This window comes from Poecilia formosa, unplaced genomic scaffold (assembly GCF_000485575.1).
Source record: "Poecilia formosa unplaced genomic scaffold, Poecilia_formosa-5.1.2 Scaffold496, whole genome shotgun sequence".
In the NCBI taxonomy this organism is placed as follows: Eukaryota; Metazoa; Chordata; class Actinopteri; order Cyprinodontiformes; family Poeciliidae; genus Poecilia; species Poecilia formosa.
Window position 1 is genome coordinate 84,981 of NW_006800435.1, and position 21,121 is coordinate 106,101.

General features: G+C 42.9%; 1 protein-coding gene across 5 annotated transcripts; it reads left to right on the forward strand.

The window, feature by feature from the left end:
• Positions 1-1,729: 1,729 nt before the first annotated feature.
• sf3b1 (splicing factor 3b, subunit 1) lies at positions 1,730-19,775 on the forward strand. Of its 5 annotated transcripts, XM_007578882.2 has the most exons (24): positions 1,731-1,836; positions 3,329-3,504; positions 3,668-3,769; positions 3,885-3,999; positions 5,934-6,013; positions 6,814-6,999; positions 7,095-7,557; positions 7,927-8,048; positions 9,112-9,309; positions 9,398-9,499; positions 10,179-10,358; positions 10,445-10,531; positions 11,870-12,140; positions 12,713-12,858; positions 13,092-13,238; positions 13,517-13,642; positions 14,140-14,361; positions 14,459-14,641; positions 14,721-14,832; positions 15,293-15,413; positions 15,505-15,636; positions 15,727-15,999; positions 18,895-19,111; positions 19,217-19,775. In XM_007578882.2, exons 1-24 carry the CDS (start codon positions 1,809-1,811, stop codon positions 19,373-19,375), a joined length of 3,948 nt encoding a protein of 1,315 aa, XP_007578944.1. In that variant the 5' UTR covers positions 1,731-1,808; the 3' UTR covers positions 19,376-19,775. The 5 variants fall into 5 exon arrangements, with proteins under 5 accessions (XP_016520044.1, XP_016520043.1, XP_007578946.1 ...); XM_007578883.2 differs by lacking the exons at positions 1,731-1,836; positions 3,329-3,504; positions 3,668-3,769; positions 3,885-3,999 and adding an exon at positions 5,225-5,576; XM_016664558.1 differs by lacking the exons at positions 6,814-6,999; positions 7,095-7,557; positions 7,927-8,048; ... (14 more) ...; positions 18,895-19,111; positions 19,217-19,775 and adding an exon at positions 5,522-5,576 and having other exon boundaries at positions 1,730-1,836.
• Positions 19,776-21,121: the final 1,346 nt, after the last annotated feature.

Genomic DNA, 21,121 nt, shown 5'->3' on the forward strand with positions numbered 1-21,121 from the left:
CTAGCTCAGATATTAAAGGTCAAAATAATGAGAGGGTTTGCCGTTTGTGTGATGAACTCATGTCAGACATAAATTTGCTTGTTTTGTCGACCGTGTGTTAATCAGCAGTGTATTTCTACTTGAACAAAAGCTGAATCAAACAACTTCAAACCCTGTGGGAGTCCAGCATGAACCTTGTTTCTCATAATCTTCAATAAAATCCTGTTTGTTCTGTAGCACACGAGACCAGGGGTCAGCAACCTCAACAACTCTGAGAGTCATTTTTACCTTTGGTCCAGTTAAACAAAGTGTGTTTAGAGCAACAGCAGTAATGACTGTTCGAAACAAAATAGTTTGATTTATAACACGTACTATATGAAATTTGAATAGATTTTTATATTAAATGACAAAATTATGTTTGTTTAATACAAAATGTAATACTAAAATAATGGCCTAAACCTTTTGTTTTGCCGTAAGTGATTTTTTTGGGTAAAATCACTTTGGGCCAAAAAGATCATAGGCCATTATTTTAGGAAGGTGATATTCAAGCTGATGATCCAAACAATTGAAATGTAATTTCACTGCAGAGGATGTCACATTTTGGAATGGAGCAGATGGCACTTTTGACAATGCATTTTTAATATCAAACCTATCCTATGTCAGCATTCATACAAAAATTATATTTCTAATAGAAACATAGAAAAATAGGTAAAACACCATTCATTTATGAAATAAATATGTCTTATTTAATCAGAAAAACAACATGTTGAAAAAAAAAGAATTTTAGTGTGCAGAGTGCATTCCCAAGCAGACATTGTTTTTATTCCTTACACACTCCAAAGGAGGGATACAATGTATAATTGACTTTTTTGAGCCTTAAATCATGCTACAGAATTGTTCTCTCATCAAAAATATACCTGGAGTATTTCTTTGATTTCTTCATGCAATTGAGAAATCCATTAATCTTTGTTCAGCCATTTGTGGCAGCCTAAACACCTAAACACTTGCCAGTCTGACTCACAGAGCACCCCTACCTTGAACTCCTCCAATTAGCTCCTCTAGACTAGCAACAGCTAGTCTAGCAGTTAGCAAACAGAGCTGGAACTGCAAGTCTGCTGGGCTAATCATGCAAACTACTTCTTAGTCCAACACTCTTAAGAATGATGGTAAAATGCATAATTTTACCATCATTCTTTGCGATATCATCACTGTCGTGATGAGGTCGCAAAGAGCAGGAGCTTCTTAAAGAGACAGACCAATTTCAAGGCATCAAATTACAAAGTAAATTTTATTTTCAATTATTTTCAGTTACTTTTGCTATTATAGAGCATTTTTATATTAGCAAAAGGAAACATATTATTTAATGTGCTATCAAATGGCACCATTTCCATCGAAAATACTTAATTTCAACCTTTTATTTGTAAAGATTGTTGAAAACGACAAATCATTTTCCTGACATTTTAAAATTGTGCAGTATTACGTAAAATCTAAATAAAATGATTTGAACTAATTTATTGCTGTTTAAATAAATGTGAAAAAGTTCTTAGATTGCAAATTCGGTTAAGATTCGTCTTTGTTGCTTTGTTTTGACTTGTAATTATAACATTTCTATAGTGCTGTGGTATTTCATCTGCAAATATGAGCGTGATAAGAGAACATTTCGAAACGATAACAACCTTCTATACCATGTAGTCTGGAGCTTTAAATTAAGGGCGTTCTATGTTTATAGCCTGTTATCCGTAGACATGAATTTACTGCTCCCCGCAGGAAGGAGACGGAACTCAAAAACAACGCATTTCCGGTTTCAGTCTCGAGCCACCAACACCAAAATGGCGAAGATCGCCAAAACACACGAAGGTAAGATTCTACTGAAATATTACATATATCCAATATCTACGCGATGCTTTTCAGTGAGTTTTGGAAATGAATGCAAAACCATCAGTAATTCCGGTAGTATTCCTCGTTATCATTTGTAGTTTGACGTTTAAAAGAGGATAAGGAGCAGGCCTGTTACGACGCAACGCGGACGGGTTTATATAATGGCGCTGGTTGCTAATGTTAGCTAGCTAGCTAGCTTAAACTGAGCAACCTTCTGGCGCTTCTATCTTGTACACGTAAAGAAAGGGATTATTTTTAGATTGCTTTATACGCTAAATTTAACTGTATATAGTAGCCATGCTACCTCATTTGCGGTTATTTTTTTGCTTTTGCAGCTTCACAATTTATAGCCATTGTTTGTCGTAATGAGGCCAAAGCTTTTAAGCATGACCCCTACGTAACAAAACACCTGAAGCTCAGACACAGACACGCAGTTCGGGTATGCCTACGTTCAACTGACGCTAAAACTCTTTCTTAAATGGAGGCAAACTAAAATAATCCTTTTAACTCATTCATCTTTGTCGGACCCGACCATTACGAAAGATTTTTTTTTTTTACCAGAGGACGACAGTTACTCTTTTACCTTGGTTATAATTAATATTAACTAGCCCAGTTTTTAAAAGTTGCGCATGTCAGTTGTTTCCTTTTCACCTGTCACAAAGCACGTGCTTTATCTTCAAAGACTAATTACTAATGACATGCAATATAAAGAGTCACGGTGTCATTTCGTTTTGTTTCCATCAACATATTTTGGCGAAACATGTTTTTAAAAAGTAAGGCAGTTGAATAGACTGTTGTGAGTTTTGTGTTTGCTCGTGATTTCTTTAGAGAATATTTTCTCTCATTGTTTACGCCAAAGATTGAGTCTCATTGAAAGTCAGAAGTTGGTATATTAGAACTGTGGCTCAGGTTGAGAAAACAAAGAGGATTTGCATAGCTGTGTGTGAGGGATAATAAATGTAATGGATACTTAATGTTGGCTATGAAGATGTTGGTGGGGTGGGGGGAAGGGAAATTTAAAGAAATCATACCAATGTAAAGAAAACTATGCCAGGGGACGTTGTGAACGTGGAGGCAGATCCTCTGTGAAAATTAAATGTGAAATGAAAATTGCTACAAAAACAAGAACAAAAAAAGTTTACAATAGTTCAACACTAAAGGTTCCCTTGAACGTCTTGAAGAACATTGTCTATTTAAAAAAAAGTTATATTTTACATTTTTGACATTTTTCAGCCTGTTCAAAGAGTAATCACAGAATATATTATAAACTAATAAAAATTGCATTGGTCTTGGTACTTCAGGCAAAACACACATTGATTTTAATATGTAAATTGCTAAGCATGTTTTTGGGAATGTCTCTTTTACTAAAACAGCCCTACTCCATTTGACCCTGACTGCATATTAGGATGTCCTATGGCTTATTTTTTTATTTTTTTAAATTTTTGTTCCTTTTTTTTTGTCTGGCATGTAGATATCGAGGCCCAGATCCTGGAGATCCAGGGGATGAAGGCCAGCCTGCAGGAGGAGAATGGCGAGCAGGGCGTGGGTCTGGTCTCCACTGGCTTCTACGACCAGGAGATCTATGGCGGCAGCGACAGCCGCTTCGCTGGATATGTCACTTCAATCGCAGCCAATGAGCAGGAGGACGTAAGTATTAAGTGAAGTCCTGTTGCTTGGCGATTCAAGTCTTATCCCGGGGAGCTTGACTGCTCCCCATATATATATATGTGTGTGTTCTGTTTGCGAGCTAGGAGGATCTTGCCAGTTTGGCGAGATTTGACTAGACTCCTGCTTGTCCTTCCCTCCCCAGGACGATGAAGACGACACGTCCACTAGCCTACTGGGGCAGAAGAAACCTGGCTACCACGCACCGGTGGCAATTCTCAACTCCATCCCTCAGTCGGATGAGCAGGTATGTCCACATCTGTGTCCCTTCGTTATATTTTTTCCAGAACGATTGTTTGAGCAGGAAAAAGAAAAACTATTTTCACCTCTTTTTTTTATGTCTTAATTTTTTTGTGCTGCAGTACGACCCGTTCGCAGAACATCGTCCGCAGAAGATCGCCGACCGGGAGGACGAGTACAAAGCCCGCCGCAGACAGATGATCATCTCGCCCGAGCGTCTCGACCCTTTTGCTGACGGTAAATTTTTGTCGTTTTTCTTTCCATCACATCAAACACACCCTGTCTTTTTATCCCCCTCCCCACTGCTCACATTAGTGAAAATCCCCCTTCTTGAACATCAGTAGCTTAGCTTTACTGTTCAACCCTTCGACCACATTACACTAGCTTGCTTCCCAGACTCCGTGCCTTCCCTGTGGCCAATCCTTTGTGGTCAAACGACATATCATTTTCTATTTTTACACCGAGTAGAAGTATGGGCTCATCATTTGGTTGGGGAGAGAGTTAGTGTTCTGGTTTTGCAAATGAAACGCTTTATTTCCTGATTTGCCTCTCAAACCTTGCAGGGCTAACCATGTGTTGAGGGGGAGAGCTGGTTAGGTCTGGCCTAACAAACGTGGGTCGCAGATTGTGATGTATGTGTGTGTCGAAGGGTTAACGATCCCAAAACTGGCATACAGAGCATGTGAAGACATGGGTTAGGGTTTGGATGAGCTGTGCTTTGTTCATACTGGGCACAGTCATGTAGATCCTCGGCAGTCAGAGTGGAGCGGCCAGCGTAGAGGCAAATAGCAACCATTGTTGCAGTTCTGTGTCAAAGGCCCTGAAAAAGCTAACGAAAAAAAGTCAAATTGGTCTTTGAGAAGATTTCAGTCTTGGGCCTCTGGATTAACCTTCAATGTAAATGTTAGCGTCTTTATTCCTAGAAATACTGAAAACAAACCTTAGCCGTTTATCATTAATTTCAGTTTTTTTATGAAGCAGATTTCCTTCTTTTTGATAAGAGCTTAAACAACCTGAGTGTTTCAGGTTTGGTTGTAGTTTCTCTGAAAGCCTGCATGTAGCGAGAGCTCTCTGTATAAAGTTGTCATGTGAATATATTTTTATTTTACAGCTCTCCCCTGTAAAATAGAAATATGTTGCCAAGAAAAGTTATGTGCCAAAATGCCACAGGCCCATACTAACTGTCCTTAATTTCTCTCCTACAGCAGTACTGCTTTGCCAGTCCTGTACTGCACTCTGTAAAGGGTGCAGCAACTCATCCTGTGTAGGTTATGGGGTCAGTTTGGTCAGGGTCCACTGGCCGCTTGTTTGGGAGGCTGTGAGGGGGAATGAGATGCAGCGCAGCTACTTCAAACCTCAGCCTCCTTTATTTGGCCTTTCAGAAATCCAACATAAAAGTTCAGATTTTTTTTGTTTTTTGTTTTATCCACTCTTCCATACGAGGAAGTCAAGGCCAAAATGAGTGAATCAGAAATCAGAGTGGCCACTGCATCCCACATATTTCTCTATAGTTGTAATGTTTTGCTTACATTCAAATAAATATATTGTTACTTTGCCAAAGCTTACCCTGAACTTTTTAGTGTCTTTTAGTAAAAGTAACAGTCAAGAATCATTTTTCTGTAACTTTTGGTGGGTAATCCCCAAGAAGATGCATTGTCCTATGAATGCCATGACTCATTGCAACACAGGTGGTATACTGTTGTGTGTGACTTCAAACCCTTTTCCAAAGTGTTACTAATGGTAAAGAGAAATTTTCTAGGCTTCTTTTCTGCCGGTTGAAGTCTGACTGCAGAAGGACCCTTGGCACTGAAAGTGTACGTATTCTGAGGAGCACAGCCCAGGAGCCCTGCATCAGTGATGGCTAGACTTCTTAATCCACTTAAAGAAATCATCACAACCTCAGCTTTTTTTCATGTATCTTGTTTGTTGTTCTTTTAAAAATGCTATGACTCGATGTAAGAAAACGCTGTAGATTTTTTTTTCTTAATACAATTCAGTACAAGTTTTTTGTTTTCTTTTTTTCTTTTGTTAATCAGCAGTTTTACACAGAGCAGGAACATAAGTAAAGAGACAGGGTTAGCTGGCTGTGTTTGTACTTGCTGTGTTTGTGATGGCTGCTCTTTCAGAATCCTGATAAGTCTCCTTTGTCCTGTTGGTGCTCTTTCGCGCAGGGGGCAAAACACCGGACCCCAAGCTGCAGGTCAGGTCGTATGTGGACGTGATGATGGAACAGAACCTCTCCAAAGAGGAGGTACGGTTCTACACCAGCTTTTCTTTTCTACTTTATCGGTTTCAGTCTGTGTTTATTATCTTCACCTTGAACTGTAAAGATTGTAAAATTCTTCCTTACATTTTCAGTCCACATGTCCATGCAATTCTACCATCTTCAACATTTATTTTACGAGCTCCACTTTTAAGTTTTCCACTGGTGTCCAGCACATTAGGAGTCCTCTTAAGCCCCAAGATGAAAAACAAAAACCAACCATCTACCTTTTACAGCTTACAGCTACTACCCATTTCAACTCAGAACAAAGCACAAACCAAAGAAAAAAAAAGCAAAATAAAAAAAAATATCTTAAAAACATATTGTCTCTTCTTTTTTAACAAAGAAAAAAAATCCATTAAAATTGAAAATAGAATTTGAGATTTTATTTTTAATAAATGAATGGATGGATTTTTAAACCATATTGCCCTGTAAAATGTAGGTTTCCATTTAGGAATTTTCCTAAAATGACGTTACTTTTAGTCTTTGGATTCTCTGAGAATACAGGCCCAGCTCGTTCTGAAGTGGCCATACATCCAGCCAATGGGGACATGGCGGCTGAGGACTTGACTTTTTATATGTGTTTGTTGTGAAGAGGACAAATAGTGGGCACTTGAAAACTCTGACTTTTGGCCTCCAGTCACAATTTTCTCTTGGTTGTCAGACAGCCCTAGACAAAGTAGTGTCTCTGTTGTAATGAGATCACCATAGATGTTTGCATCTGGTTTTGAAGCAGGAATGCAGCTACAGTCCTGTTGCCGCTAACCTTGGCCATCATCTGTTTGCAGAGGGAGATTCGTCTGCAGCTGGCAGAGAAGGCCAAGTCGGGGGATCTGAAAGCTGTCAATGGGTCTGCTGCCTCCCAAGCTGCTGCCAAACGAAAGCGCCGTTGGGACCAGACAGCTGACCAAACTCCGTCCAACGCCACACCCAAAAAACTGTCCAGCTGGGACCAGGCAGACGCCGGGGCTGAGGTGAGCCGATCACATTCACTCTGTCCGTCCTGCTCCGCTTGAGCGGGGGGAAAAGGCTCTTCTGAACCTGCAGATTATCCCTCCGATTATTTCAGACTCCAGGACACACTCCTGCACACACACCTTCCAACAGCCGCTGGGACGAAACTCCCGGCCGCCCGAAGGGCAGTGAGACTCCAGGGGCCACGCCCAGCACCCGTATGTGGGACCCCACCCCCAGCCACACCCCAGCCGGCGCCGCCACGCCTGGCCGGGATACGCCAGGCCACGCTACGCCCGGCCACGGCGGCGCCACGGGGAGCGTCCGCAAGAACCGCTGGGACGAAACCCCAAAGACGGAGCGCGAGACGCCGGGACACGGCAGCGGCTGGGCCGAGACACCGCGCACGGACAGAGGGGAGGAGTCGGTGGGGGAGACCCCGACCCCGGGAGCCAGCAAGAGGAAGTCTCGGTGGGATGAAACGCCCGCCAGCCAGATGGGCTCCTCCACACCGCTGCTGACGCCTGGAAAAACTCCACTAGGAACGCCGGCTATGAACATGGCCACACCGACACCCGGTACACATCCTCCTGTCATTCCCCCTCTGCATCATGAACACATAAGCTGTTTCCATTCACCATGTCATTGCTCAATTTGACATTTCAGAAATAAGTTCACTTAATGGTAGCACAGTTTAAAAAAAACAAAAAAAAAACTTGTCTCTTAATGGAAAAGTTTTTTTTTTTAAATGATTTATTGCATGGACAAACTTATCCATGTATGATTTCAATCACGTTTCTTTAATGGAATCGCTGTAATTGTGAAATTATGTCTTTGACATTGGCAACAATATTGACAGTTTTGTGCGCCTTTGTAATGGAAACGCAGCAAGCGGAGAATTACTTCTTCTGCTGTTTCTTTCTGAATCAAACCGTTGTTTGTTCCAGGACACCTAATGAGCATGACCCCGGAGCAGCTCCAGGCCTGGAGGTGGGAACGGGAGATTGATGAGAGGAACAGACCTCTGACCGACGAAGAGCTGGACGCCATGTTCCCGGAAGGATACAAGGTCTGTTGCTCTTCTAGGCGTCACAGACCGTAAACTGGGCTCAGCCAAATCTGAAAAACGTATCACGATGTATGAATTTCATATCAGTCGATCTCAGGGCTGCAGCCAACAATTATTTTAGCAATCGATTATCCTGACGATCAGTTGGATTAAAAAATTGCTGCATTTTCTGCTCATTTAACCACATAAGCTAGTTTTAAGCAAAATTAGAGATGCATTAAAATATCCAAATAACTAAAAAACATTATTCCTTTTTAAATAAGAAAGTAAACATTTTATTGCCTGGAACGCAATAACAACATTTCTTTAATGAACAATTGATGATTTGTAGCAAAGGATGCATCTGCTGCTAAATAATTCATCTACCATCCACATGTGAAAAGATCAGAGCTTTTTCTGCTTGAGTTAATACCAATACACAGTAAGGCTGATGTTGGATCAACCCACTGATAATTGGATACCAAGAGGTGTTTAATTAAAGATCAGTTTATTTTTACTGAATTTGAACCAAGTGAAGCTCAAACGTTTTTATTTTGGCTTTTTGAGTTCACATACTCCAGGTAATTTAATTACTAAATTAATCAATGATGATTTAAATAACTAATTAATCACAATTAATAATTTCAGCACTGGTCTGTTGATAATTATTGATTAGTTTTTTTGTTTTAAATATTTGTACTACTACCAAACTGGTGACATGGCTGGTTGATGCCTCCAACCTTAGTTATCTGGGACTGAGGAGCCTTTCCTCTGCCTACATCTCCCAGAATGCTGTGCGGTTCTGCATCCAAGTTCAGTGACATTTTACTGCATGCATTTTCTATTGATATCTATGGAAGCCCGTTTCCGCCACCCTGTTGAAAGAAAAAAAATCTCAAAATAATGAGATTGTTTTGAGATGATTTATTTAATTTTTTTTAACGGAGTGGCAGGAATGGGCTTCCATAGATATTGATGCCGTATCTGAGGCGATGTATATATATAGTTACTGGTTTGCTGCCCTGCCCTGCTGTGAGCTTTTCCCAGGGAGACCCAGGACTCAGTCTGTCTTTCTTGTCTGCAGGTGTTGCCTCCTCCAGCGGGGTACGTACCGATCCGCACCCCGGCCCGTAAGCTGTCGGCCACTCCCACCCCAATCGGAGGCATGACGGGCTTCCACATGCAGGCAGAGGACCGGACCACCAAGCAGATGAACGACCAACCCTCAGGAAACCTCCCCTTCCTCAAACCTGATGACATTCAGTACTTTGACAAGCTGCTGGTGAGCACCAGTACACTCTGCTATAATAATAATTTATACCTAAAACTGTACATGAGGACAGTTTGAAGCCATTAACTGTTTGATTTAGGTGGAGGTGGATGAATCAACTCTGAGCCCTGAGGAACAGAAGGAAAGGAAGATCATGAAGCTGCTGCTGAAGATCAAGAATGGAACTCCACCCATGAGAAAGGTTGGTTTCTGATTGTCATGATGCAAAGTTTGTTTAGTGGAGACGCAAAATCAACACCCAGCACTGAGCCTGTATGTGGCTGCAGCGTGAATAAGTGTTTGCTACAGAAGCTCCTCTCTGAGGAGCTGCAGCTGTCAGTGGAGCTCAGTCTAGACTGGTGTTCTCTACTGGGAGCAGTGGACATAAGCCATCAAGGCTCCTATTTGCAGAGAAGCCTGTCGCACTTCCCTCGATTCTGAAAATGTTCATAAATTAAAGACGCCCCTGTGGGGGCGCTGCACCAAGATCCACTGAAGGAAGCAACACAAACACTGTTGAAGAAGACACTGAACAAAACTTTCTTTACAAAATGTGAACATAAATGAAGTTGTGTCAGATTTTAACAGCTGTAGGATTTGTCTTTACTAAAAGACCATGAGTCATTTCTCCCACTGCTGTTAGAATCAAGATACACTGTATTGATCCCCAAGGGAAAAACTGCGTATTTGTTGGCAAGCTACTCCCATCCAAAGTGTTAAATATTCGCAAATATATGTAGAACCATAGTAATATCAAATGTAGAAGTGTGAACTTGCAAGCAATTTCACTATGATCTACATAAACTGAGAAAGAACAAGTATGTACATGGAAACAGTGTGTAGACCTGCAGGTGATGAGCAGTTCTGTCTTCCCTCGTCAGGCCGCTCTGCGCCAGATAACCGACAAAGCTCGAGAGTTCGGAGCAGGTCCTCTCTTCAACCAGATCCTGCCGCTGCTCATGTCCCCCACCCTGGAGGACCAAGAGCGCCATCTGCTGGTCAAAGTCATTGACCGCATCCTCTACAAACTGGACGACCTGGTCCGGCCATACGTGCACAAGGTGGGCTCAGTTTTAGATCCGTGCTCACTCCAGTGGGCTCGCTTTGTCGGCATCGGCTCTCAAACCTTTCTTCTTCTTTTGTCCAGATCCTGGTGGTGATTGAGCCACTGCTGATCGATGAGGACTACTACGCCAGAGTTGAAGGCAGAGAAATCATCTCCAACTTGGCAAAGGTAATGTTGAACAGTTTTTTTTCTTGTTGTCCTGAGGCGTTTTTGCGAACCATTCTCGCCTGTTGGACCAGTCTGTGGTCAGAACAGGGCTAGTTGTTCGCCAGAGTGATACCAACATGAGAGCAAGCAGACCTGATGTTCACAACCCGTCTGTTCTCAACCTGCACCAGTTGGGCACAAGTCTTGGACTATATATATATATATATATTTATTTATTATTTCTGAACTTATCATTACAATGTTTTTTTTTTTAGTTTTTGTCATGTTGAAGGAATATTCTCTTGTCCAGTCGGCCAAAATAATTGAATCAAAAGTACTTGCCTGTCAAGGAAAAAAAAAACATCAAGCAAATAAAGTTACTTGACTTTATTTTATGTAGAAAAGGGATGTTGTCCTTAAAAAGGATTTTGCACGTTTGCAGTATTCAGCCACGTTTAATCAATTGAATAAAAGCCGATTTGGGTGCAGCAAAGTGAGCTGTTCAATATGATGGATGTGGTTGTTATAGTAGAGCCACATTTAAATTCTTAAATGTTTTTCATTTAGGAATTCATGGCCTTCACTGTTAAGGTCATAAAGTTTAAAAGTTGCAAGCTAACAAATCAATTTCAAATTAAAATAATCAATTAAATTCTTTGTTTTTTAAATAAGAAAATAAACATTTTATTCCCTATATTTTAGTACCACAGCATTCATTCAGTGAATTTGAACTAGGTGAAGTTAAAACGATTCCATTTGAGGAGTTTTGGCTAAAACATGTTTACAAACAGAGGCGTTTTTATCTTAAACCTAAAATATATACATATATTCTGTTTTGGTTTAATTACCGCTCTGAATTTCTTTTGTTTTTCCCAACCAAGAGCCTTTATTGAGTCTATCCCCCAGTTAACTACTAATTGATTACCAAATTAGTTGATGGTGAGTTCAATAATTGATTGATCACAATTAATACGGTTAGTTGTTCAAACCCTTGTTAGAAAATGTATATATATTCTGTTTGAGTTTTTTTCAGCAAATGGCCTTTTTTGGGTCTATACTCTAACAATTGCTTACCAAATTAGCTGATTTTTTCTTCTTCTTTTTTTTTTTTAAATAATTGATTCATTGAGATTAATCCAATACATTTTCAGCCCTAGTTGATAATTTCACCCTGACTAGTAAATGCTGTTGATGCGGTCTAGATCTGCATTAACCACCTGCGATTTGGGAGAAAATTATTCCAGGGGCCCCTAATGGCCCCTGTGCCACTCTTTGGATAACCCTGCTCTGTGGACAAGATAATTGTCCACATCTTCATCTGTCTTGTCTTACCTGGAGCCTGTTCTGTTGTGTGGTCAGGCTGCCGGGTTGGCCACCATGATCTCTACGATGCGACCCGACATCGACAACATGGACGAGTACGTCAGAAACACGACCGCTCGAGCCTTCGCCGTGGTGGCCTCCGCCCTCGGCATTCCCTCGCTCCTCCCCTTCCTCAAAGCCGTGTGCAAAAGCAAGAAGTCATGGCAGGCCAGACACACAGGCATCAAGATCGTGCAGCAGATTGCCATCCTGATGGGCTGCGCCATCCTGCCTCACCTGCGCAGCTTGGTGGAGATCATTGAACACGGTCAGTGCAGCGCTGATCTCTGGAAACTTTAACTGGCTCCACACACACCAGGCTGTAGTTTGTTTCACCTGGCTTTGAATTCTAATCACTCATCTTGGCAGCATTTGTTGAAAATGCTGCTCTCAGAATATTATTGTAGTTGCAGATTACCACTCAAGTTTTAGTTTCAACCAGCTTTTGGCAGCTTTTTCACCTCTCACTAGAGTTATTAAATTTAAAAGGTTTAGATTTCCGGAGTCGTTTCTGAAGCTTTCTGTGGAAACCTCTAACTTATTTATGGGAACAGATTGTAATGTAAACAAACCATCATGCCCAAATATAAATCTGTTTTGTTTTGCAAAACACAAATAGTCAATCCCCCCATATCTTGTAGCTTTTAGAAAATGTCTTTTTAGCCAAGATTATCCTAAACATATTTTCCCCGACCATGTTTAAAATCATAACTGCAAGTCAACCTGCAGTTTATTTAAATCCAGGTTTATTCCCAGGAATTTCTCTTATTTGCCATAGAAAGTTTCCACCCAAATGTGTGATATTGATAAACCCTGACTGTCCCCCTGGTGGCGCTGCAGGTCTGGTGGACGAGCAGCAGAAGGTGAGGACCATCAGCGCTCTGGCCATAGCTGCCCTGGCCGAGGCCGCCACTCCCTACGGCATCGAGTCGTTTGACTCTGTGCTGAAGCCGCTGTGGAAGGGCATCCGGCAGCACAGAGGAAAGGTGAGCGCCTCTCTCTGCTTCACTCTTCCTAACGCAAGATCCACACCCAGCGCTGAGCCTGGACGTGGCTGCAGCGTGAATATTTCCTTGCTACATCGTCTCCGTCGAGGAGCTGCTGCTGCCGGCTGAGGTCTGGTGACAGACCGTTACTCAGCTGGGAGCAGCGGACAAAATTTAAATAAAAAGAAAAAAAATTTAATCTATGAGTAACATTTAACTTTTAACGTCTTCAGGGTCTGGCTGCGTTCCTCAAAGCTATCGGCTACCTGATCCCCCTGATGGACGCCGAATACGCAAACTACTACACCAGGGAGGTGATGCTGATTCTCATCAGAGAGTTCCAGTCGCCTGATGAGGAGATGAAGAAGATTGTGCTGAAGGTAAGCGGCGACTGGCAGCGTCCTGCTGCGAACTGGAGGCGGCTCATTCTCGCCTGCTCAGCCGTAACGTGGCTGCAGCAGGGCTAGTAGTCCGCTACATCAACACCAGCATGAGACTCACCAGAAATATCAGCTGCTCTCTTTCTGGTCTCACCCTGCACCCGCTGGTTACATTCTCTCTCTGATCACCTAGGGCTCTTTATTTACAATGATGTGAATATAGATTTTAAAGGCAAACTGTACGGAAATCCCACAGCGTTTCTGTTTTTGTCTCTCAGGTGGTGAAGCAGTGTTGTGGCACCGATGGTGTGGAAGCAAACTACATCAAAACTGAGATCCTGCCCCCGTTCTTCAAGCACTTCTGGCAGCACAGGATGGCTCTGGACAGACGCAACTACAGACAGGTCAGTGAGCAGCATTTAACGCCGAAGCTCTGAAATCGAAGGAGCTGTAAAATTTAAGTGCTCCTTTGGCATCTTTATTATTATTATTATTATTAGTATTATTATTATTATTGCTTTTTACATCAAATTTGCGACTGATGTCTTCAGTGTTAGAAAATGCTTATTAAAGACGTCTATCAGTATTGAGTTGGGGTGATCCATGTCGTCTTGTTTACAGTAATACTAGTGGCTTTTTGACACCAGTGACAAAAATAATATTGCTATATCAATATCCATGGAAGAAATGAAAATGAACTCAGTTCCTGATTCTTCTTTGATTTAATGACTCGTTAATAATTCATCTCGCATTATTTTTTGCTGTTTTTGGACAGAAACTAAAGAAAATAAATAGTTGTCCATCTTTATAAGGGGGAGGGGACATGCAGAGGTTTTCCAACTTCCTTATTTCCTGAATAGCCGACGCACATGGCTAAGGTTTGCCCTTTCTGTGTTTCCAGCTGGTGGACACCACTGTGGAGCTGGCTAACAAAGTGGGAGCAGCCGAGATCATTTCCCGCATTGTTGACGACCTGAAAGACGAGGCGGAGCAGTACAGGAAGATGGTGATGGAGACCATCGAGAAGATCATGGGGAACCTGGGAGCCGCCGACATCGACCACAAGCTGGAGGAGCAGCTGATCGACGGCATCCTGTACGCCTTCCAGGAGCAGACTACAGAGGTGAGGAAGGAGCTCTGTTCACTAAACCCTAATCTAAACGTTTGGATTTTTACTGTAGCTGAACTGAATTCCTCCTCTTCCCCCCCGCTGTGTGCAGGATTCTGTAATGCTGAATGGGTTTGGTACAGTGGTCAACGCCCTGGGGAAGCGCGTGAAGCCGTACCTGCCTCAGATCTGCGGTACTGTCCTGTGGCGTCTCAACAACAAGTCGGCCAAAGTCCGCCAGCAGGCGGCCGACCTCATTTCCCGCACGGCGGTGGTGATGAAAACCTGTCAGGAGGTGAGTGCCGCGCCACATCGAAGCCCGCCGGGTTTGACCGACTGTTCCAGCTCATGCTCTCTGCTGTTTGTCCCTGCAGGAGAAGCTGATGGGTCACTTGGGCGTGGTTCTGTACGAGTACCTGGGAGAGGAGTACCCCGAGGTCCTGGGCAGCATCCTGGGAGCGCTGAAGGCCATCGTTAATGTCATAGGTATGTCGGAGAGCGTCTCCTTGGCAACAACGCTGCTGCTAAACAGTTTGTTTTAAATTAAATAAATCCTGTTTTAAATTGTGGTTTTTACAGCTTCTAACTATACGGACTTTGAATTCAGGTCAGCTCACAGAAGGAATCGTTAAACAGAAGACAGTTTTTGAAAATATATAATTTCATTTACAATTTTTATTTTTTTTATTTTTTAAGAAAAAGTGAGAAATTGTTAAAAATCTAAACTGGTATGAAAAAAATGTTACGTCATATTGCCCACCTTTATGCCATAGGTTTCAGTTTTTTTACACGTCAGCTATTAAAGTGTTAATAACTAGATTTTTTTTTTAAATATGCTGTTTGTATGATAAATTTTTTCTTTAAGTTTTTAGCCGTTATTTTTCATTTTTCTAATTACCCATTAAGCTTAAGTTTTATATGGAAAGATTTTGCCATTTGCTTATAGGTATGCACAAGATGACTCCACCAATCAAAGACCTGCTTCCTCGTTTGACGCCCATCCTGAAGAACCGGCATGAGAAGGTTCAGGAGAACTGCATCGACCTGGTGGGCCGGATCGCTGATAGGTCGGTGCAATCTGCACGAACAACAATCTGATTCAGTGTTGTGCAGCCCGTTTCCTGGCAGATCTCGTTCTAACTTTTGTTCCTCACGTAGGGGTGCCGAGTACGTGTCAGCCAGAGAGTGGATGAGGATTTGCTTTGAGTTGCTGGAGTTGCTCAAAGCTCACAAAAAGGCAATCCGCAGAGCTACCGTCAACACGTTTGGTTATATTGCCAAAGCCATCGGGTCAGTTCAGATGTTTGCTTCCTGTATGCTAACCTTTAGGAGTCTTTCCTCTGTGTCTGACCCCATTTTGTTTTCCCTCTCTCCTTTCAGGCCTCATGACGTCTTGGCCACTCTGCTGAACAACCTGAAGGTCCAGGAGCGTCAGAACCGCGTGTGTACAACCGTGGCCATCGCCATCGTGGCGGAGACCTGTTCGCCGTTCACGGTGCTGCCGGCGCTCATGAACGAATACAGAGTGCCCGAGCTGAACGTGCAGAACGGCGTCCTGAAGTCGCTCTCGTTCCTGTTCGAGTACATCGGAGAAATGGGAAAAGACTACATCTACGCTGTCACACCTCTGCTGGAGGACGCATTAATGGACAGGTGATGCACCTCAGTTTGAAAGATTTCTAGCAAGTTATTGGCATGTCTAAAACAACTCCCTGATGAGTTGGAATTGCTTACTGATATATTTAAATACAGTTTACTTCAGCTATTATCTGGATTCCCATCCAGAAAGGAAAACTAGGGAATTAGGTGTTTTTCCCAGGGCTTGATGAGTTGGAAAAGCCAAATTGTTTTAAATTTGACTTGCTGAAACCTACAGATGCCTTGGAGAAACCATATATATACGAAATGGAACATTTAATTTTCATTTATCGAATTGGCCTTTCCAATTACATCATTCAAGATGCAAAATAGAAATGTGTGTGGAGANCATGCAGAGGTTTTCCAACTTCCTTATTTCCTGAATAGCCGACGCACATGGCTAAGGTTTGCCCTTTCTGTGTTTCCAGCTGGTGGACACCACTGTGGAGCTGGCTAACAAAGTGGGAGCAGCCGAGATCATTTCCCGCATTGTTGACGACCTGAAAGACGAGGCGGAGCAGTACAGGAAGATGGTGATGGAGACCATCGAGAAGATCATGGGGAACCTGGGAGCCGCCGACATCGACCACAAGCTGGAGGAGCAGCTGATCGACGGCATCCTGTACGCCTTCCAGGAGCAGACTACAGAGGTGAGGAAGGAGCTCTGTTCACTAAACCCTAATCTAAACGTTTGGATTTTTACTGTAGCTGAACTGAATTCCTCCTCTTCCCCCCCGCTGTGTGCAGGATTCTGTAATGCTGAATGGGTTTGGTACAGTGGTCAACGCCCTGGGGAAGCGCGTGAAGCCGTACCTGCCTCAGATCTGCGGTACTGTCCTGTGGCGTCTCAACAACAAGTCGGCCAAAGTCCGCCAGCAGGCGGCCGACCTCATTTCCCGCACGGCGGTGGTGATGAAAACCTGTCAGGAGGTGAGTGCCGCGCCACATCGAAGCCCGCCGGGTTTGACCGACTGTTCCAGCTCATGCTCTCTGCTGTTTGTCCCTGCAGGAGAAGCTGATGGGTCACTTGGGCGTGGTTCTGTACGAGTACCTGGGAGAGGAGTACCCCGAGGTCCTGGGCAGCATCCTGGGAGCGCTGAAGGCCATCGTTAATGTCATAGGTATGTCGGAGAGCGTCTCCTTAGCAACAACACTGCTGCTACCGTCCTGTTTTAAATTGTGGTTTTTACATCTTCTAACTATATGGACTTTGAATTCAGGTCAGCTCACAGAAGGAATCGTTAAACAGAAGACAGTTTTTGAAAATATTTAATTTCATTTACAATTTTTTTTTTTTTTTTTTTTTACAACTTTGTAAAGTTTAAAATAACATTTTTTAAGAAAAAGTGAGAAATTGTTAAAAATCTAAACTGGTATGAAAAAAATGTTACGTCATATTGCCCACCTTTATGTCAAAGGTTTGGGGTTTTTTTACACGTCAGCTATTAAGGTGTTAATAACTAGATTTTTTTAAAATATGCTGTTTGTATTATACATTTTTTTTTAAAGTTTTTAGCCGTTATTTTTTATTTTTCTAATTACCCATTAAGCTTAAGTTTTATATGGAAAGATTTTGCCATTTGCTTATGATAGGTATGCACAAGATGACTCCACCAATCAAAGACCTGCTTCCTCGTTTGACGCCCATCCTGAAGAACCGGCATGAGAAGGTTCAGGAGAACTGCATCGACCTGGTGGGCCGGATCGCTGATAGGTCGGTGCAATCTGCACGAACAACAATCTGATTCAGTGTTGTGCAGCCCGTTTCCTGGCAGATCTCGTTCTAACTTTTGTTCCTCACGTAGGGGTGCCGAGTACGTGTCAGCCAGAGAGTGGATGAGGATTTGCTTTGAGTTGCTGGAGTTGCTCAAAGCTCACAAAAAGGCAATCCGCAGAGCTACCGTCAACACGTTTGGTTATATTGCCAAAGCCATCGGGTCAGTTCAGATGTTTGCTTCCTGTATGCTAACCTTTAGGAGTCTTTCCTCTGTGTCTGACCCCATTTTGTTTTCCCTCTCTCCTTTCAGGCCTCATGACGTCTTGGCCACTCTGCTGAACAACCTGAAGGTCCAGGAGCGTCAGAACCGTGTGTGTACAACCGTGGCCATCGCCATCGTGGCGGAGACCTGTTCGCCGTTCACGGTGCTGCCGGCGCTCATGAACGAATACAGAGTGCCCGAGCTGAACGTGCAGAACGGCGTCCTGAAGTCGCTCTCGTTCCTGTTCGAGTACATCGGAGAAATGGGAAAAGACTACATCTACGCTGTCACACCTCTGCTGGAGGACGCATTAATGGACAGGTGATGCACCTCAGTTTGAAAGATTTCTAGCAAGTTATTGGCGTGTCTAAAACAACTCCCTGATGAGTTGGAATTGCTTACTGATATATTTAAATACAGTTTACTTCAGCTATTATCTGGATTCCCATCCAGAAAGGAAAACTAGGGAATTAGGTGTTTTTCCCAGGGCTTGATGAGTTGGAAAAGCCAAATTGTTTTAAATTTGACTTGCTGAAACCTATAGATGCCTTGGAGAAACCATATATATACGAAATGGAACATTTAATTTTCATTTATCGAATTGGCCTTTCCAATTACATCATTCAAGATGCAAAATAGAAATGTGTGTGGAGAAGAACCTGTCCAGACGCATGACTCAGGGTTTCACCCAGAAAACTTACTAGGTTTGCTAAGGTGGCGCTAGGGCAGACATCCAGCAGCCTAGCATGTTTTTGAGTTAAATGTTTAAAGTTGACAGGAAATGTGAAAGGATGACGAGTTAATGATGTGTTTTTGGTAAGTAAAGCCTGGCGGCCCGCCAGGCTTATAATATACTGGGATAAAACCATGTGACTGGCGTAAGAGCGTTGTTTGGATGTCGTTCTGAACTGGTTTCTTTGTCATCCTGCAGAGATTTGGTCCACAGGCAAACCGCCAGCGCCGTCGTCCAGCACATGTCTCTGGGTGTCTACGGTTTTGGCTGTGAAGACTCTCTCAACCATTTACTGAATTATGTGTGGCCCAACGTTTTTGAGACGTCTCCCCACGTCATCCAGGCTGTTATGGGCGCCCTGGAGGGGCTGAGAGTGGCCCTCGGCCCCTGCCGCATGCTGCAGTACTGCTTACAGGTAGGGACCAGGGTTAGGATGAGGGATGTTAGAACTGTATGACTAGAGAGGATGTTTCGATGAATATGTACGAACCACTTTGTTTAACCCCGTCTGTCTCTGCAGGGTCTGTTCCATCCGGCCCGAAAGGTGAGAGACGTCTACTGGAAGATTTACAACTCCATCTACATTGGTTCCCAGGACGCCCTGATTTCTCATTACCCACAGGTCTACAACGATGAGAAGAACGTCTACGTCCGCTATGAGCTCGAATACGTTTTGTAAATGCACTGATTTTTTTTTGGATTGTTTTCTTTTTTTCTTCCCAACTCTGATCAGCTCTAGATCCGTCGCCTGTGGGTCAGTTTTTATTTAGTGGCTTCGTGCTTACATTCAGTTTCTTCTACTTGAGTGAAAAAATCCAAACGTGAAAGAAGGAACCTTGTAGAGTCTGTATGTATTTTTTACTTTTAACTTGTGTTTCCTGTAAGAAGTAATTGAGGTCGGAAGATTGTCTAGGAACACAGGGCTGTCGTCAGCACATTTTAAATATCTGGATCATTTTGTCTGTTTAATTGGTTATGATAGACTTCTGTACCGCCCAGACCCTCTCCATTTTTCACACCACCTCTGTACTTAGATCAAGGCTTTATTTAACCAAATAAAAGGTTTGTGTACAAAATCCTGTTTCTGGTTGAGTTTCTTTTCTTCCTCCCATTCTGCATTTGCATCTTCCTGCAGGAAGAAGGCCGTGGATCTTGTCTTCTCTTTACTGTCCTGGGTAGCAAATGAGCTTGTAATAAAGCGACAAAGAATAAGAAAATAAAAACCTCCACATATTCACCAACTGAGTCGCACCTCCCCCTCCCCTCAGTTCAGCTCACTCCTGCACCACAGACTCTCTGACCCAGATTTCCCTGCAGACGGCTGAACTGAGGCCATATTGTTCCCTCTCTGATCCGTTTGTGTAGTTTGCTCACTTTTGGACGTTTGTTGCAAAGTATTTGTATCTGTTTTGATTTTGAACATTGGGGGGGGAAAGTAAATTCTGTGTTCAGCATGCAGGAGAGAGTAGAAGGTGGCAAGAAAAGTACAGATTCTTACGGTTAAGATAAGTATGAATGTTGGATCACATGCAAAAAGACATTCTCTGCATACCAGATGGAGAGGTTAGTATTCACAGGACGGCATACTAGTGAAGATAATTCAGTGAGAAATGACCCTGGTCTAATTATATGCCAGAAAGAAAGCCTCACAATAAAACCTCGGGTCAAGAAATTTCAACTATGCTTGTTGCTGAAATATGCCTAAAACATTTGTCTAAACGGGTTTTAAGCAAAGGTTTTTACTCCCAGGAGCGTTTCCAAACAGCTATGTTTGTCTTTCTTAAAGACAGAAAGTGAAACCTCAGCAGTGCCCAGCTGGAGAAAGACGGCACAGTTTCTCCATATTCAGTACATCTGTCTGCTGTTTTCAGCTTTACTGAAATCAGTCCTTGTGTCAACTGGTTGAAGAGGGAAACTGACATCCTCTTCCTTGGCTCATTATAGGGAATCCCAAGGCGTTCCCAGGCCAGAAGGCAAATATAGCCTCTCCAAAGTGGTTTGGGTCTGATCCCAGCTGGATGTGCCCTGAATACCTCCAAAAGAAGGTGCCTCGGAGGCATCCTGTTCGTATTTCTAAATGACCTCAACTGACTCGCTGACCATGTACAGCAGCAGCAGATGATGAAGCTCCTAATCTTATCTGTAAGGCTGAAGGTGCCTGGACGGAGGACACTCATACCGGTTGCTTGTTTCACTGATTTTGGGACCATTAGTGAGGGTCTGAACAGACCACTTTTTGTTTTTTGTTTTTTTTGTTTGCTCTTTCTTCATATCAGGCCCCAATGTCTCATTCTAGACTTTGTCTCAATTCAACCATCTCTTGTGAACAAGACAGCAAGGTCCTACACTTGATGCAGAGCCTGACCCCAACCAGGAACAATCAATCTACCCCAGGGGTGCCCAAGTCCAGGCCTCGAGCGCCACC

What these genes read in the sequence shown, in the direction of transcription:
- sf3b1 (XM_007578882.2), top strand. Translation starts at nt 1,809, where the DNA reads ATGGCGAAGATCGCCAAAACACACGAAG. An exon ending in TCTCGACCCTTTTGCTGACG is followed by an intron (nt 4,000 to 5,933) that starts GTAAATTTTTGT and finishes TCTTTCGCGCAG; the next exon opens with GGGGCAAAACACCGGACCCC. An exon ending in TATATTGCCAAAGCCATCGG is followed by an intron (nt 15,637 to 15,726) that starts GTCAGTTCAGAT and finishes CTCTCCTTTCAG; the next exon opens with GCCTCATGACGTCTTGGCCA.